The sequence below is a fragment of the Lipotes vexillifer genome, unplaced genomic scaffold (genome assembly GCF_000442215.2).
Source record: "Lipotes vexillifer unplaced genomic scaffold, Lipotes_vexillifer_v1.1 scaffold28, whole genome shotgun sequence".
In the NCBI taxonomy this organism is placed as follows: Eukaryota; Metazoa; Chordata; class Mammalia; order Artiodactyla; family Lipotidae; genus Lipotes; species Lipotes vexillifer.
Window position 1 is genome coordinate 1,060,647 of NW_006793929.1, and position 15,922 is coordinate 1,076,568.

Below are 15,922 nucleotides of genomic sequence, written 5' to 3' on the forward strand. Positions count from 1 at the left end.
CAGTAAATGCTTACGAAATGAGAAAAGTATGAAAGAAAAGTCCAGGCAGTTAGACAATGCGGGCTCCCTAGCTGGAGCGATCAGGGACCTGACATTGAAGCTGAGCCCTGAGGAATGAGAAGTGGAGCAGGGGGGAGAGTAATCCGGATTTACCGGTTACCTATTGCTGTGTAACAAACCACTCCAAACCTTGGTAGCTTAAAACAACAACAGTCATTTATTCAGTCCGAGATCAAGGTGACAGCAGGTTTGGTTTCTTCTTCTTTTTCTTTTTTTTTACACCTTTATTGGAGTATAACTGCTTTACAATGGTGTGTTAGTTTCTGCTTTATAACAAAGTGAATCAGTTATACATATACATATGTTCCCATATCTCTTCCCTCTTGCGTCTCCCTCCCTCCCGCCCTCCCTATCCCACCCCTCCAGGCGGTCACAAAGCACCGAGCTGATCTCCCTGTGCTATGCGGCTGCTTCCCACTAGCTATCTACCTTACGTTTGGTAGTGTATATATGTCCATGCCTCTCTCTCACTTTCTTCCCCCTCCCCATATCCTCAAGTCCATTCTCTAGTAGGTCTGTGTCTTTATTCCTGTCTTACCCCCAGGTTCTTGCAGCTCTATTTACAATAGCCCGGAGATGGAAACAACCTAAGTGTCCATCATCAGATGAATGGATAAAGAAGATGTGGCACATATACGCAATGGAATATTACTCAGCCATAAAAAGAAACTAAATTGAGCTATTTGTAATGAGGTGGGTAGACCTAGAGTCTGTCATACAGAGTGAAGTAAGTCAGAAAGAGAAAGACAAATACCGTATGCTAACACCTATATATGGAATTTAAGGGAAAAAAATGTCTTCTTCTTTTTTTAAAAAATTATTTTTTAATTTGGCCACACCTGGCAGCTTGTGGCAGCCTAGCTCCCTGACCAGGAATTGAACCCGGGCCCCAACAGTGAAAGCACCAAATCCTAACCACTGGACCAACAGGGAATTGCCAGGTTTGATTTCTTCTGAGGCCTGTGTCTCCTTGGCTTACAGGTGGCACCTTCTTGCTGTGCCCTCATATAGTCTTTCCTCTGTGTGCGTACCTGTGTCCAGATGTCTATTTCTTATAAGGACACCAGTCATATTGGATTAGGGCCACCCTAAAGACATCATTTTAACTTATTTCTTTGAAGACCGTACTTCCAAATATGGTTACATTCTGAGGTACCAGGGGCTGGGATTTCAATGTGTGAATTTCTTGTGGGGGGGTGGGGGGTCTGCGGTTTGCACAATTCAACCCGTAACAGGGGTTTCAGGACTCAGAGACCTTCAGACATCTTCGCCTGAAACAACGTAACCCAGTGTTTGGCTATCACATTAATTTCAGTCCTCTCAGGAGATCTCCTTTCATGTATCTCAGTGGATCCAGATCCCATCCTTGTTTCTGAGGGGTTGTGGGGAGCGGAGGTGGACACACAGGGTTTTGCTGCAGCTGGTTATCTCAAAATGGGAGCAGGGTAAGGGAAGGGGATTTTTCAAGTTGCTCCTGGGACAAACACAGGCGCCAGGCTAGCTGTTCTTCATTTGAGGCAGGTTTCACAGGCAGGCCCCATTGTTCTTTGCAATATTAAATACCAAGTATTTAACAATTTTGAAGGGGTTGTTCATGGGCCCGTTTTTAAGCACTACATGTGTCACAACAACTGAAAATTATTTTCTAAAAAAGGTATAAAAATCCTGACATGATGTGCTTGGTGCAATAAAGCAGCCATGATTTTCTGATACCCTTTGTTTCTCAAGAGAGGGGATGACATCAGGTGAAGGCTGTTAAGGGCTTCCAAAGGGTTCCAAAAGGGAAATCTGACGAGCATTCCTGGAACACATGGATTAAAGGCATGTTTTGCAGGTCGATTCTGCAGAACTTTCTGCATGTCTGCATATGAGGATGAAGGGGAGGGAGGAATCAAGAATGACTCCTAGATTTCTTACTTAAGCAGCTGGATGGATGGGGGTACACGGGAGCAGTGGGGGAGTGTGTATCCAAAGTTCAGTTGGGGCCTGTTATGTTTGAAATGCCTGTGTGTTTCTGAGATGCCAGGTGAAATGCCAAATAGGCAGCTGAATATGTGAGATTAGAATTCCAAGGAGAAGTCTTGGCTTAATAGGAGTTGACAGCATATAGATAGTATCGTATATCATGAAAATGGATAATTGTGGACTTTTGTAATTCATCTAAAGTTTAAAGTGTTTATCATCCAAGTCCCCTACGTTTGGGGAATCCTCCAACTTACAAATCTTGGTGGGAGGTGGAGCCTACCTTTTGGAGGAGGCCATCAAGAGGATGTGACCGCCAGTTGTGCTTCAAACTGGACCCAGGCAATCAGAGGCTCCTAACCTCCTCCCCTGTCCTTGGAATGTATGTTCTGCCCACTGTTCCTGTACCAGGAGCCCACCAGGTCTGGCTTAACTCAAGCTTTCCCCTGTTGCCATGCAAAGCAGGCTGCCACCGTAAGGGCATTAGAGAAGCTGAGTACCATTTATGGATACCCTTGTCCAATAGACAGTGACTGGGCAGTCACATTTTAAAGGTCATGATATGCAAGTGTAGAACAAAGAATGTTGCCCACCATCCAGCTCTACAAGGATCAAGTCATTAGCCACTGCAGTCGCTGACTGAGGGTGCACCCTGAAAGGAATTCAGGACGAAAAACAGGAATGAGAACATATATGCTTTGGAAAAACTGGCCCCTTAGATAGATGTATGTCAGGAAGATTTTTAGAGAACCCAGATTCTTGCATCTTTGCATACAAAGAAAAAGCACTAACATCATTAACTAATATATCTATTCCTCATGACCAGCACTAACCTTTTACTGAGATATATACTTGAATGCATGGTTTCCTCAGCCAAAATCACATATATACTGGGTTCTTCCTCTGTGTCTTGGGGAGCAGTCCCCTCTGGGCCACCAAGAGGCTGCTTCCCAGGCTATAGTCCTCACTAAGTTTTCCGAATAAAACTGAAACTAACAACTCTTACGTTGTGCCTTTTTCTTTCAGTCAACATAAGATTGGGTGAAGGAACATGACACTGATGGAGGTTCTGTCTCTCTTACAAGCTACAACCAGCAGAGTCGGTAGAAAGGAAGAATGAAACATTAAAGCAGCAGATTGAATTACTAGCAGGTAAAAACCACCTTGGCCAGATGGACTAAACTACTATCCCAGGCTTTAAGACATTTGAGTGATCAACCAGTAGGGCCTTGCTGCCCCACAGGCCAGATGGGAGACCCTTGCTTAGACACACGACACCCACAGTAAGGTATGGAAATTGCAGGAGACAGCCATTTCCCTCTCACTGTGGATCTACGTGCTATGCTGCCGAGAACACCAAGCCCCATCACACCTGGGAAGGGAGTTTGCAATGGGATTTGTAAAGGGACGTCCCACCAAGATGGGTGAGTTACTTTGCATCCCTGTATGAGGAGGCATGACTCATTCTCCACTGGGATGCTGATGTCCTGCTGCAAACCAGACCCATCCAGGTACTACACCTGGAACAGAACACACACCTTTGAAAAAGGGGAGAAGGTGGGAGTCCTGGTCTGGCAGATCCTGCCCCATCCATCTCCTCACACCTGATAGTGCTTCCTCCCCCAGTCAACATGGAAGGTACACACAACTAGGTCAAGTTCCTAAAGCTGCAGCCACATTAACATCTAATTATCAGGCCACAAGTGTCATTCTTTTTTATATATTTATTAATTTTTTTTCCCACAAGTGTAATTCTTATAGGGGAAGACCTCCCCATACAAGTTCCTACTAAAAAATAGGTTACTACCTAGTATGTAGTTTAGGAAAACTCCAATATTTAAAAGGTAGGGTGGAGAAGCAAAGTGTGTTACATGGAAGTTGAGATTCAAGAAGGGAGTGGCCAGGGACTTCCCTGGTGGTGCAGTGGTTACGAATCCGCCTGCCAATGCAGGGGAAATGGGTTCGAGCCCTGGTCCGGGAGGATTCCACATGCTGTGGAGCACCTAAGCCCGTGCGCCACAACTACTGAGCCTGTGCTCTAGAGCCCGCGAGCCACAACTACTGAAGCCCGCGCGCCTAGGGCCCATGCTCCGCAACGAGAAGCCACCACAATGAGAAGCCCACTCGCCGCAACGAAGAGTAGCCCCCACTCGCCGTAACTAGAGAAAGCCCGTGTGCAGCAACGAAGACCCAATGCAACCAAAAATAAATAAAATGAAATATAAATAAATTTTAAAATGCTGTGAATTCAGAACACAATGATAAAAAAAATTTACAAAAAAAAAAAAAAAAGAGGGAGTGGCCAGCTGGGTCTAATACTCCCAAAACAAGTAACACGAGGGTTAAAAAGTGTCCATTGGATATGGTGGTATGGAGGTCACTGCTGACCTTGATGAAAGCAATTTCAGTGGAGTGACTGGGTAGCCGGATAGAAGTGAATTGAAGTGTGAATAGGTGGTGAGGAAAGGGGAAAAAACTGTATAGAGAACTCCAAGAAATTTGTTCACGAAGAACAAAGAAACAGGGTGTATCTGGATGGGAATGTATGTACCGCAGGAACAACCCAGTAGAGAGAGATTGCTCAAAGGACCAAATCCTTGGTTAGGTCAAACTTGCCGAAAATGTGGCAATCTTCCTTGTATGTTAGGACTATTAACCCTTTTCCTATATCTTGTAAATTTGATCTCATATGTTTTTAACTTTTTTATGGTTCCCTTTATTCAAGTTTTAAATATTTATATGATCATGTGCTCTTTACTTTCCTTGATAATTCCTGGGTTTTATGTTATGCTTAGTACATTCAGTGGAGTTTAAAAAAAAAGTGTTTGGATATTTCATTTCATTAGCTCTTTAACCCATTTAGAATAATTTCTCTAGGTGGCATAAGGTAGAGATCTAATGTTACCTTTTGCAAACTTTTATTGGCTAGTCTACTTGTTTCCCACTAATTTGAAAGACCTTTATTATCTATTATGTGCCCATACACACATCCACTTTCTCTCAGGTGTGTTTCTGGATTCCTTATTCTGTCCCAGTGACTTATTTGTCCATTCTTATGCCCAAACATTAAAGGGAAAAAAAATATATATATATATATATATATATATATATATATATATATATATATGTAAATGTAAATAGGTAAATGTCTGCTAAAGACACTTAATTGCAACAAAATTATCAGTGGTTATTTTTTTCTGGTTGTTAGACCCACAAGCCCATCTGTCTCTTAAGAGTACTCTAATTCATGATTTTTCTTCCTGGACTCTACATTCCCAGGGGCAAGATTAAAGCATCCAATTCATCTTCTTAATAGGTGCTCATTACATGTTGATTCACTCTCCAACAGTCAAATAGAGAAAATCTGGTAAAATGTTTAAATTAACCATATGACTTGAAACACTATAACTCTACTGAGTAATGTATTTATAAAAATACTTAGGATTGATTGGTCACACAACTGAACAATGAATCCATAAATTAGTAGAAATGTAAAAGTTTATTGTTAAATTCATACGTTATAGGAATGATCTGTCCAAAGTAAAAAAAATCCAATATTCATTTAAAATAGAAATATATAATGTAAATTAAGCTACTACCCATCATATTTTTTGTGTGTGCTTATTGTGAAAAATGTCCACTGTTGTTTCATGACATGGTCTTAAATCAAAATCACAATATCCAAGGGAAAAACGACTCTAGGAAGAGAAGAGAAGAAATTTTTTTAACAAAAAGGACCAAAGCCATTTTGTTAAAATAAAAAGAGTGCTACACAGTCACTCATAAGACTATATCCTACCTGTGGTTTCTTAAAATAATCAAGTCCCCTTCCGATCTTAATCATCCATCCATTGTTGAACCTATTGAAATTAGTATATAGTATTACATTCCAGACATTTAAGTCAGACAGTGACCAAAGCTATAATGTATTAAGTGTCAGCTGAATTTCCCCCTAACAAATAAAATCACTTCCCCCAGTGGCAAGAGTTGAACCAAACCTGGGTTTACCTATGGGCTGTGTCTACAGTGAAACAAAGCACCCATTAGCTGATAAAGAGTTTAACAATTCAATTAAACCTTCCTCCAGAATTTCACCTTGCTGATAAAGCTTCCCAGTTCTGCTAAGGAGTGGCTTCCAAGTGTACTCAGGCAGACTGTGGTGATGTTTCAGGGGTTCCCCTGCCTAGAGGTGGGGGACATAAGCAGGGGGAGCCCTGGCAGGCATGACACAACATCCTGTCATGCCTACTAGAATATTTAAAAGACCATGAGAAGTAAAACCACATTAAATAAATATTAGTCTCACTAGAAAAGGAAATTATCCCAAGGCCATAGCACTGTGTGTAGCTGAATGACAGAAAAGTGCTTCCTCTTCTCACATGACACAGAACATGTAAATTTTATTCCATTAGGAAATAGGAAACTCACATACAGGACAAAATAAGCCAGATTTTTTTTTTCTTCAGAAGTGAAAAGATATGAAAATTGAGCTTTATTTAAATCTTTAATATTTAAATTGAATATTGTATGTAATTATATATAACTTATTACGAGAAATAAAAATAAGTATTTTTCAACTGCATAAAAATTAAAACATTACTATACACTAACCTAATTTCCCGGTCGTGTATCAGAGAAGAGTATTCTAATTCCAGCTGCACTCCGTGATTCCTGAGTGACGCTCTTATTTCTTCCAGGCCACTACTTTGCTGTTCTTTCCCACTGCCCTGTTAATAGGAAAAATACCAACTTTTTGCCTCAGTTATTAATATTTTAAATTATTCCTAAACTATGCAATGTGTATCATAGGTGAATTAAAATGAAAAGATTCTATACTAGTTTCATTGTCCGTTATTGCAAACAAGCAACCGAAGAAGAAAATAATTGTTTTTTCCTCTAACGTGAACATAACACAACTCTGTCCTATCTCCTAAAATGTATTTTATTACATTAGCATTCTGTGGCTTGGCAAATCTGTAAATATTTTTTATAATTTCTAGAGATGCATGTTTTTTCACAGTAAATTTCTCAGCATGGCACAGGACTCGTTTACCAATAAACCCAGATATCTTTAGTTTTTCTGTCAAAGGAAGTGAAAGTGAATAAACCTATATTCAATTAAAGAATAAATAAAATGTATTTTAATGGTGCTGTTTTGTTATTCAGATGGGGCTTCCTTCTTCTCAAATTAATCCTAGATATATGAATTCTTTAGAAGCATTCCTATTTAAATCAAAATCAAGATGACAGAAATTGTCAATAATGCAGGCAGTGTGATTGCCTCATAGAATATCCAAGAAACTGAGAAACTACTTGAACAAGAGAGTTTAGCAAAGTGGCCAAATACAAGATATGACATACTGTAATCAACAGCATTTTTTCCCAAGGTGTTTTATGCCGGTTGTTAGAGAAAAAGTTCATTCCCAGTGAAACAGCTCTAGCTGAAGCATGATGTCTAGGTTTGCCTCGAACTACACCCTGCAACTGAGTAAAGTTCATGACATTAAGAGAGAGTAAATGCCTTCAGATACCTACTTCATCCAGAGAGGTGAGGAGATGAATAGTTTTTATCTTACATGGTCTCTTAACCAGCATCTCACAAAATCGAAGGAAGTTATACAGCTGAAAGACATTAGGAGGCGTTATTACTAACTCGTACATTTAAAACAATAACGTTTCATCATATGGGAGTACGTTTCACCTACCTGATGAGTGTGTCTAATATAAGGATCTTCTATCCAAACTTCCGTAACTGTTTCATTCAGGTATTCTTGAAAAAGTGACTCATAACTGAAACCTGTTGCGTTCTCTTCTATTTTAATTTGCTTGTGATATTTTCCAGCTACAAAACACAAGCTTCAATAATAAAACCAGGGGCTATTTCCTTTCTTTTTATACATACTATATTTACATCCAGTAATAAATCAGCATCAGATACAAGTTAATCTTCTTTTAACTCGTGCAGTCAGCAAACATTTTCGAATGCCTACTCCATGCCAGGCACATTGCAAGATGCTACACGCGCAAAGGTAAATTCCATGTGGGATTTTTTTGCCTTCATGGAGGCCGGGCAAGTGGGAAAGTCCAGAGATTTCTTGGAACAGGTTCTTGAACTAAATCCTATAGACCAGGCAGTTTATTCAAGAGGGAACCATATGTATAAAGATATCTAATATTCCTGCCACCATGAGTAGAACCACAAGCTATGAGTCGGTGGCCATCTGGTCCTTCTCTTCAGATTTAAGTCTTTTTATGTCTTGCAACTGAATAGCTGAAGTATTAAATATAGAAATGCAAAAATATAATATGGAGTCTAGGAGTCTTTCTTAGAACTTGTAGAGACTGTGTTAATAACCCAAGCCAAAGCCTAGAATGCCACAGCGTCAGCAGGTTAGTTCCATTGCTTGTGTTTATTCAAAATGGCTAATTATTGAATAAGTTATCCAAGACCTTTACTGTTTTTTTAAAAATATGACCCTTAATGGTAGTTCCTAATTTATATGGTGGTTGCACTTTTAAACCTTGTTTGAAAACCAGTAGTTTGGATTCTGTTCCTGATATTTCCAAAGATAGAACGTTACCAACCGTGCATCGGTTTTCAAGCCAAGCTAGCCACACAGGTTAATTTAACCCAGAGTATTCAAACCACAATGCTGATGGCACTATATTTCATCCAAGTTTTAGAGGGAAATTGCATTGTAGATTTCAATTTGGGGGTGAAGGAAAAAATTTTATTCCCACTCAACAGAGGACCTCAACGGGGGTAGTCAGGGTGTGCGCTAGTACAGAATTCCAGGAAGAGGTGGGGAGAGGGCTGGAGTGAAGAGCAGCTGAGGGCCGGGGGCACTGGGTTTTTTGAGGGCAGTAGTTCCACTGACTGTAGAAAGCAGCAGCCGTGCACTTCAGGTGGCAACGGCCATTTGTTTCTATATGTTTGTAAACTGGATCCTCATGAGTAGAGAACCAATTATAAATAGGGAACCATACCTCCTGCACCTCTAATCATTAGGAATACCTAACTCCTGAAATGTTTTGACTCGCAACAAAAATCTCAAAGAAGTCCCAGGAGTTTCTTGAGCTACTTTAATATTTTGGTCATTTAATAAAGGGAAATACAAATAAAATACAGGATTTATATTTAGTATTCCTCTGTAGTGTCATTTAAACTGGAGTCTACACATAAGCTTCACGGGGATCTATGAACTCCTTAAAATGGCATGCAAAGTTCTGCAGTACGTCGAGCTATCCTCAGATTCTCAGGAGGGTATCTGACCCCCAACTTCCCCCCACCAGGGAAGAAAAAAGTTAAGAACAGCTCGTGAACAGACAAATGGAAATGCAAAGTAGACCTGCAAGCTCCAAAGGACACAGCCAGAAACACGGGGTGAAATGGCCTTTACCACAATAGCACACACACATACTCTCCAAAACAGCCTCTTTACCTTCTTTTTCTTGATCCAAGTATTTCTTTATGTTTTCTGCTCTATCCATGTAGTCAGAAATTCTTTTTCTGAGATTACATTTCTTTGTTACATCTTTGGTGCCTACAAATTTAAAAAATACACTTTCAAGTTTCAAAACAGGCTTCCTATTTGGTACAAGCAGTATTTCCCATTTCCCAAGTTTTCCACGGATTTCCCGTCCTTTGGCATGGTCTGTCTTGGTCCTAAAATGCACAAATAATAGGCCCAAATTTAGCCTGATCATGCAGGGCCTTCATTTTTTTCACTAAGCATTTGAAGCAGCTTTATTTAGGAGCGGGGACTCAGACACCGTGTCTCACTGCTGAGACTTCAAATCTGGTGAGGAAACAAAGGTGGCTTATTACATGTCACTGAGTCTGAGCACTATTTTGTCCCAATTACCCATAAGTTTAAAATCTAAGCATAATAAAAAGAGAGCAAACAATATCTATCTATCTTTCTTCCACAAAACCGGCTTCTGTTCCAGACTTCCCCTTTATGGTTTATGCTGAATCATTTTCCCAGCCACCCCAAAACTGGAAGGTATTTTTGAATATACATTATTAATAAAGTCTTACTCCAAGCCCCACCCCCAATCAGTCACCAAATCAATTCCTGGCTCCTTCCTTCCTCCCTTCTAATATTGCTTTTATTTTCCATTATAATTTCATTTTTAAACCCTGAGTTTTAAAACATTTTATTTTGAATTAACTATATATTTATGGAAAAGCTACAAAAATGGCACAGAACCCTTCACCCAGATGCCCCTAGTATTAACATATCACACAACTATGGTACAATTATCAGAGTAAGTAACTTAACATTGACACAACACTATTAGCTCATCTACAAACCTAAAGAAAGTTAGTGGGAAAGTTCGTTTTCTGGTCCAGGATCCCACATACCATGTAGTTGTTATGTCTCTTTAGCCTCCTACGGTCTGTAACAGTTCCTTTAGTGTGTCTCTGCCTTTTATGACCTTGACATTTAGGAAGAGTACATGGTCAGTTATTTTGTAGAATGTCTCTCATTTGGGGCTGTTGTGTTTTCTCACGATTAGACAGACTGAGGTTATGCATTTTTTTAGCAAGAAAATCACAGAAGTGTTGTGCCCTTCTCAGTGGGTACACGATGTTGATGTGTCTTATTCCTGGTGACGCTGACTTTGATCGCTTGGTTAAGGTGGAGTTCACAGATTTCTCCACTGGAAAAATCACTATTTTCTCTTTTGTACGGAATCGCTGTCTTGTGGAAAGATATCCTGTCTCTCTCCACTCTTCATCCGCTAATTTTAGCATCCGCTGATGGTCTTTGCCTGCAACAATTATAACTGCAGTGTTTGCCAAATGGTGATTTTCTATTTCCATCATTCCTCTTTATTAATTGGAATTCCACGGTAAGGAAGAGCTGTCTCTGCTCTCCCATCTACTTACTTATTCAACTATTGATTTATATCAATATGGACTCATGGATATATCTTTTATTCTATGGGTTGTAGTCCAATACTATCAATATTTTCTTGCTCAAATTTTATCAATGTTGGCTTTAAGAGTTCCATCATGTTGGCTCCTTTGTCTTTTTGACATAACCCATCATTTTTTGAGCACTTCCTTACTTTTTGGTGCAAAATGTTTTATTTTCCTTGCCCCAGCCCTGGAATCAACCATTTCTCCAAGGAGCCCTGGTTCCTTTTATTGGAGAATGGTATCAAGAAATCATATTTTGGGTACTAACTGTGCTCACTGCTACTCAGGGAGTCTTACCAGTACCTCTAGACCCTTTCCGTCAATGCAGGTAGAAAGCACGTGGAGGTTTACTAACACACACATACAACTCTATTTCTATGTCTGTCCATCTGTATCTATATTAAAAACCATGAATTCATGCTGATAACTTTGATCCCACAGGGTTCATTCTAGCCTTCCTCCTTTCCTTACCTGTAACTTCTTTTATTATCCACAATATATTTACTGGCTTGTTCAAGCCTAGTATAGACATAAAATAGTTTGAGAATTCCTAACCCATACCGTTGTGAGAAAATAATTTACCAATTAAAATAATACAATGTTTGTATACTGTTCACTTTGTCTTTAACTTTACAGAATACAGCAAAATACTATTTTCCAAAGATGCTTAGGTTACCTATTTCTTTCGCTCTCCCTTATGCGTAACAATTGAATACCTTAGAGAAGTTATTCACTCCCTCCTCATCCTGCTACCCTACTCCCATTTCTCCCTTCTTTCCACCTCTTTCCCACCCACCGCATACTAAGTAATTAATTTCATTAGTTTCTGGTTTTATCCTTCCTGTGTTTCTTTTCAACAAATGAGGAGACACATGAAAATCTTCTTATCTTTGTTTTTACATGCAGGTTACCTTACTATAGCTACTCTTCGTCCTCTGCAGTTTTCACTAAACAATATATCCTGGGAATCACTCCGTATCACTTCCCAAAGATTTTGCTCAACCCTCTTTACAGCAGTATAGTACTCCCTTGTTTGGCTGTACCATGGTTTATGCAACCACTCTCCTACCCAGGGGCATTTAAGTTGTTTCCAACACTTTGTTGACATCCATATAATCACTGAAATCTTTCCCTTTCAAGTTCTTCTACTGCCAAAATTAATATCATTTAGACCCCCACTTTCTCATGCCTATACTACAGTAGCATAAGAAAATCCTAATATACCCATATATCATCCATAAATCTCTTGTGGAGAATCCTGTTTTTTATCCTAAGGTGATGTGAGAACTCATACTCTTCCACTACATTGATATATCTTCCTCTAAACTCAAAAACTTTGAAACTTTTGTCAGGATTCAGCATTTTATGGACTCTTTACAAAGAGGCAGTATGAAAAGTGGTTAACAGCAAAGCATCTGGAGTCAGGCTGTTCTAGTTCAAAACTTGCCTTGTCACTTTTGCCTATGTGACCTTGGCCAGTTATTCAACCTCTCTGCAACCTCATCTGTAGCACAGAAAGAGGAACAGTACCTTAGAGAGTTGTGGAGATGATTAATTATGAAAGAGACTTGCATGTAGGAAATACTCAATAAACGTTGTCAATATGATTATCATCCACATAATTTTTTCCATACACCTTCCTCTCAGCTTCCTTTAGAACATTTTATCTAACATCTCTTTTCTTAAGCTCTACTGTTACTTTGCTCCTGCCTATAAATATACTCTATTTTCCCTGTCCTCTACAAATATAGTACTCCTTTCTTAATCATCATCCTTGATCAGAGTTTGATACTATAGACCCATTCTTCAAACATGCCTTGGTTTTGCAGGCTTGAAATCATACAGCCATCTTCAATTCCCATTCCAACATCTAATCACGTGCCAGTGCCAGTAATTCAATGTCCAGACTGTCCCCTCCCTTTCCTAATACTGGTGTCGCCCCCCTGGTTCATTCAGGCCTTTATCACCTCTCATCTTGACTTCTGCAGGAGCTCCTTAGTTGGTCTGCTTGACTCAGTATCTTCAGGTTAACGTCCCTCCTACACTCTTGCCATATTCACTCATTTATTCAAGAAATATTTACTGAGAACTTACCACATGCCAGGCATTGTTCTAAGCACTGGAGGCGTAGCAGTTAAGTCCTCCCCTATCATTCAAATGAGAGGAAAGACAACAATAAAAATAAATTGGTAGGACTTCCCTGGTGGCGCAGTGGTTAAGAATCCGCCTGCCATGCAGGGGGACATGGGTTCAATCCCTGGCCCGGGAAGATCCCACATGCCACGGAGCAACTAAGCCCATGCGCCACAACTACTGAGCCTGCGCTCTAGAGCCTGCGAGTCACAACTACTGAGCCCGCATGCCACAACTACTGAAGCCCACGTGCCTAGAGGCCGTGCTCCACAACAAGAGAAGCCATCGCAATGAGAAGCCCGCACGCTGTAACAAAGAGTAGCCCCCGCTCGTCGCAACTAGAGAAAGCCCGTGCGCAGTAGCAAAGACCCAACGCAGCTAAATAAATAAATGAGCAATGGGAAATTCACATTAGTCAAAAGGTAGAAGCAATCTAAGTGTTCACTGACAGATGAATGGATTGAAAATAAATGAATAAATTGGTAAAACATGTATGTTAGATTGTGGTGAAGTGCTATCAAATAAAATAAAGCAAGGAAGAAGGAATGGGGGTTGTCAGTTTACACTGGGGGTCAGAGAATGTCCTCACAAATAAGGTGATATTTGTGTAAAGACCTGGAAGAGGAGCGGGAGTAGGTCATGCAAATATTTGGGAGAAAAGCATATTTCTAAGAGAGCCGTGCCCTGAAATGCAACTTTAATTACGTCACTCCTTTGTAAAAACTTTAAATGGTTTCTCCTTGTCAATGGAATGAGTTAAAATCTCCTGGCAGTCAAGGCCAACTGCAGTGTGCTCCAAGCCCCGGTCTACCTTTAATCTTTACTTCTCACTCTTTCTCTACAGACCTATGCCACTTGTTTGGTAAAACAGTACAGACAGAATTGGAACACTTTCAGCTGAATTTCTGAAATTCTACTCGTCCCTCCAAAACCCCTGTCAAAAGCCACCCACACCTTTCCATCCCCCAATGACTGTTAACTGTTTAAATCTTCATTGCACTTGTCCATATGGCTCCTGGCACTTCCTCCCTGCATTAGAGTTATTTGCATTTACATCTTAACCTGCAAGATCACATCACTGTTTCTCTAAGCCCCACAGGATCAGTGGAGCACAGAGGAGCAGAACTGCTGTGATGCTGCTGCTTCAGAGTCGAACAATGTACACCATCTCTCTGAGAGTCAGCATAGTAGAGTCTTTAAAGCCTTGGGTTTCAACTGTGACTCTACCAACTGTGGCAGAACCGGAAAGCAAACTTTATTTTTTATGCTGTAAAATGAGGATAACATCACCTACTTCATAAGGCAATTGTAAGAATGAATTGAGATCATGCTTTTAACGTGCTCTACACACTGCCTAGCACTCAGCACTTACAAATGATGTTACTCTCATTATCATCACCATCATCACCGTCATCATCATCATCATATGGTCCCTGCCCAAGGTAGAGTTTTACCATTCTGAGAAAAGTGCTGAACACTGAAAAGCAGCCTCCACTATCTCAAAGCTTCTGAAACAAATCAGAAACACTCAGGCTAAAAAGCACAGAGGGGAGATCTGAGGCCAGACTAAGAGCCCCAGGGGCTGGGGAGCAGGGGCTGGTCTTAAGTCAATTTAATACATAATTACTAGGTGTTTACTACCTACCAGGGATTGTACTGGGTGTTAAGGGTTATCTGTGTACCTCTCAACATTGAATAACCATGTAACAGAAAGTCTTAAATGTCTCCTCTCACAATCCTATACATTTCTCACACCGAATTTCAGTATACCCATTTCTCATAAAAAAAAAAATCTTTTTTTAAACTTTTAATGAAGGGACTTCCCTGGCGGTCCAGTAGTTAAGACTCCACGCTTCCAATACAGGAGCGGGGGTTAGATCCCTGGTCCGGGAACTAAGATCCCACATGCTGCGGGTCATGGCCAAAAAAAAAAAAAATTTAATGAAAATGTTTAATGAGAAAAGTAAGGAAAAGGGTGTAACGAACACCCTTATTACCCACCACCTAGATATAAAAATTGTTAGCATTTTGCCATATTTGCTTCAACTTTCTTTTAAAGTAAAATCAAATTCAGACATCATGACAATTCTTCCCCAAACACTTCTTCAGGCTGCATCTCTAAAATTAAGAACAGATTTAGAAAAATACCATACTGCCTAACAAAGTTAATTTTAATGCTACCCAATCCATATTCAACCTTTCCAACTTGATCCCAAAATGTCTTTTACAGTTCATTCAAACCCAAGTCCTTTCAAGGCTTATCTATTACATTTGGTTATGTCTCTTAAAATTCTAGGATAGTAACCCCTCCTTTATTGACGACATCAATCTACTAAAGATATCAAAGAAATCAGTCCTGTAGACTACCCTACGTTCTGTATTTTAAGGCTTTCTCGCTGTGCACAGTAAGCGTTTTAATCTTTCACTCCCGCCCAGACACAGCAGATTGCAGCTCCTTTTCCTTTAGTCCTCCCTCCCTCCCCGGCTCACTGCTCACCTTTCAGAACCTGCAGGAGCATATCAATCCCCTCCTGGTAACACACCAGAGCCTGCGGGTACCGGGACTCGGATTCTAGTTCCAACGCCCGCTTTATCACAGTGACTGCAGCTGTGCTTCCAGAGTCCTGGCCCAGGAGAGACCCCGCCATAACGCCAGAAACTCGCATCCGCCCCAACCTCCCCCTAGGCTGTCGGGTCTGCAGCGCTGCCGGGAGCGGTCACGTGACTCCAATGCGCCTGCGCCCTCTTTTTACGGTGCCTGAGTGGGAGGGACTCGGCCGGAACTAAAGTGCCAGGGTGTGTGCACTGTGAAGGCCGGGTTTGAGTGTGGCACTCTGG

The 15,922-nt window shown here is 40.6% G+C and overlaps 1 protein-coding gene across 1 annotated transcript; it reads right to left on the reverse strand.

The window, feature by feature from the left end:
• Positions 1-5,502: 5,502 nt before the first annotated feature.
• On the reverse strand, positions 5,503-15,754 carry MITD1 (microtubule interacting and trafficking domain containing 1). Its single transcript, XM_007466886.1, has 7 exons — positions 15,582-15,754; positions 9,465-9,566; positions 7,728-7,864; positions 7,558-7,644; positions 6,634-6,749; positions 5,822-5,882; positions 5,503-5,720 (listed from the first exon to the last, which is right to left on the reverse strand). Exons 1-7 carry the CDS (start codon positions 15,748-15,750, stop codon positions 5,625-5,627), a joined length of 768 nt encoding a protein of 255 aa, XP_007466948.1. The 5' UTR covers positions 15,751-15,754; the 3' UTR covers positions 5,503-5,624.
• Positions 15,755-15,922: the final 168 nt, after the last annotated feature.

Excerpts from the sequence above, each read along its gene's own strand:
- MITD1 (XM_007466886.1), bottom strand. The coding sequence starts at position 15,750 with ATGCGAGTTTCTGGCGTTATGGCGGGGTCTCTCCTGGGCCAGGACTCT. Across the intron at positions 7,865-9,464 it reads CTTGGATCAAGAAAAAGAAG|CTGGAAAATATCACAAGCAA; the intron begins GTAAAGAGGCTG and ends TGTGTTTTGTAG. Across the intron at positions 7,645-7,727 it reads ATATTAGACACACTCATCAG|CTGTATAACTTCCTTCGATT; the intron begins GTAGGTGAAACG and ends AATGTCTTTCAG.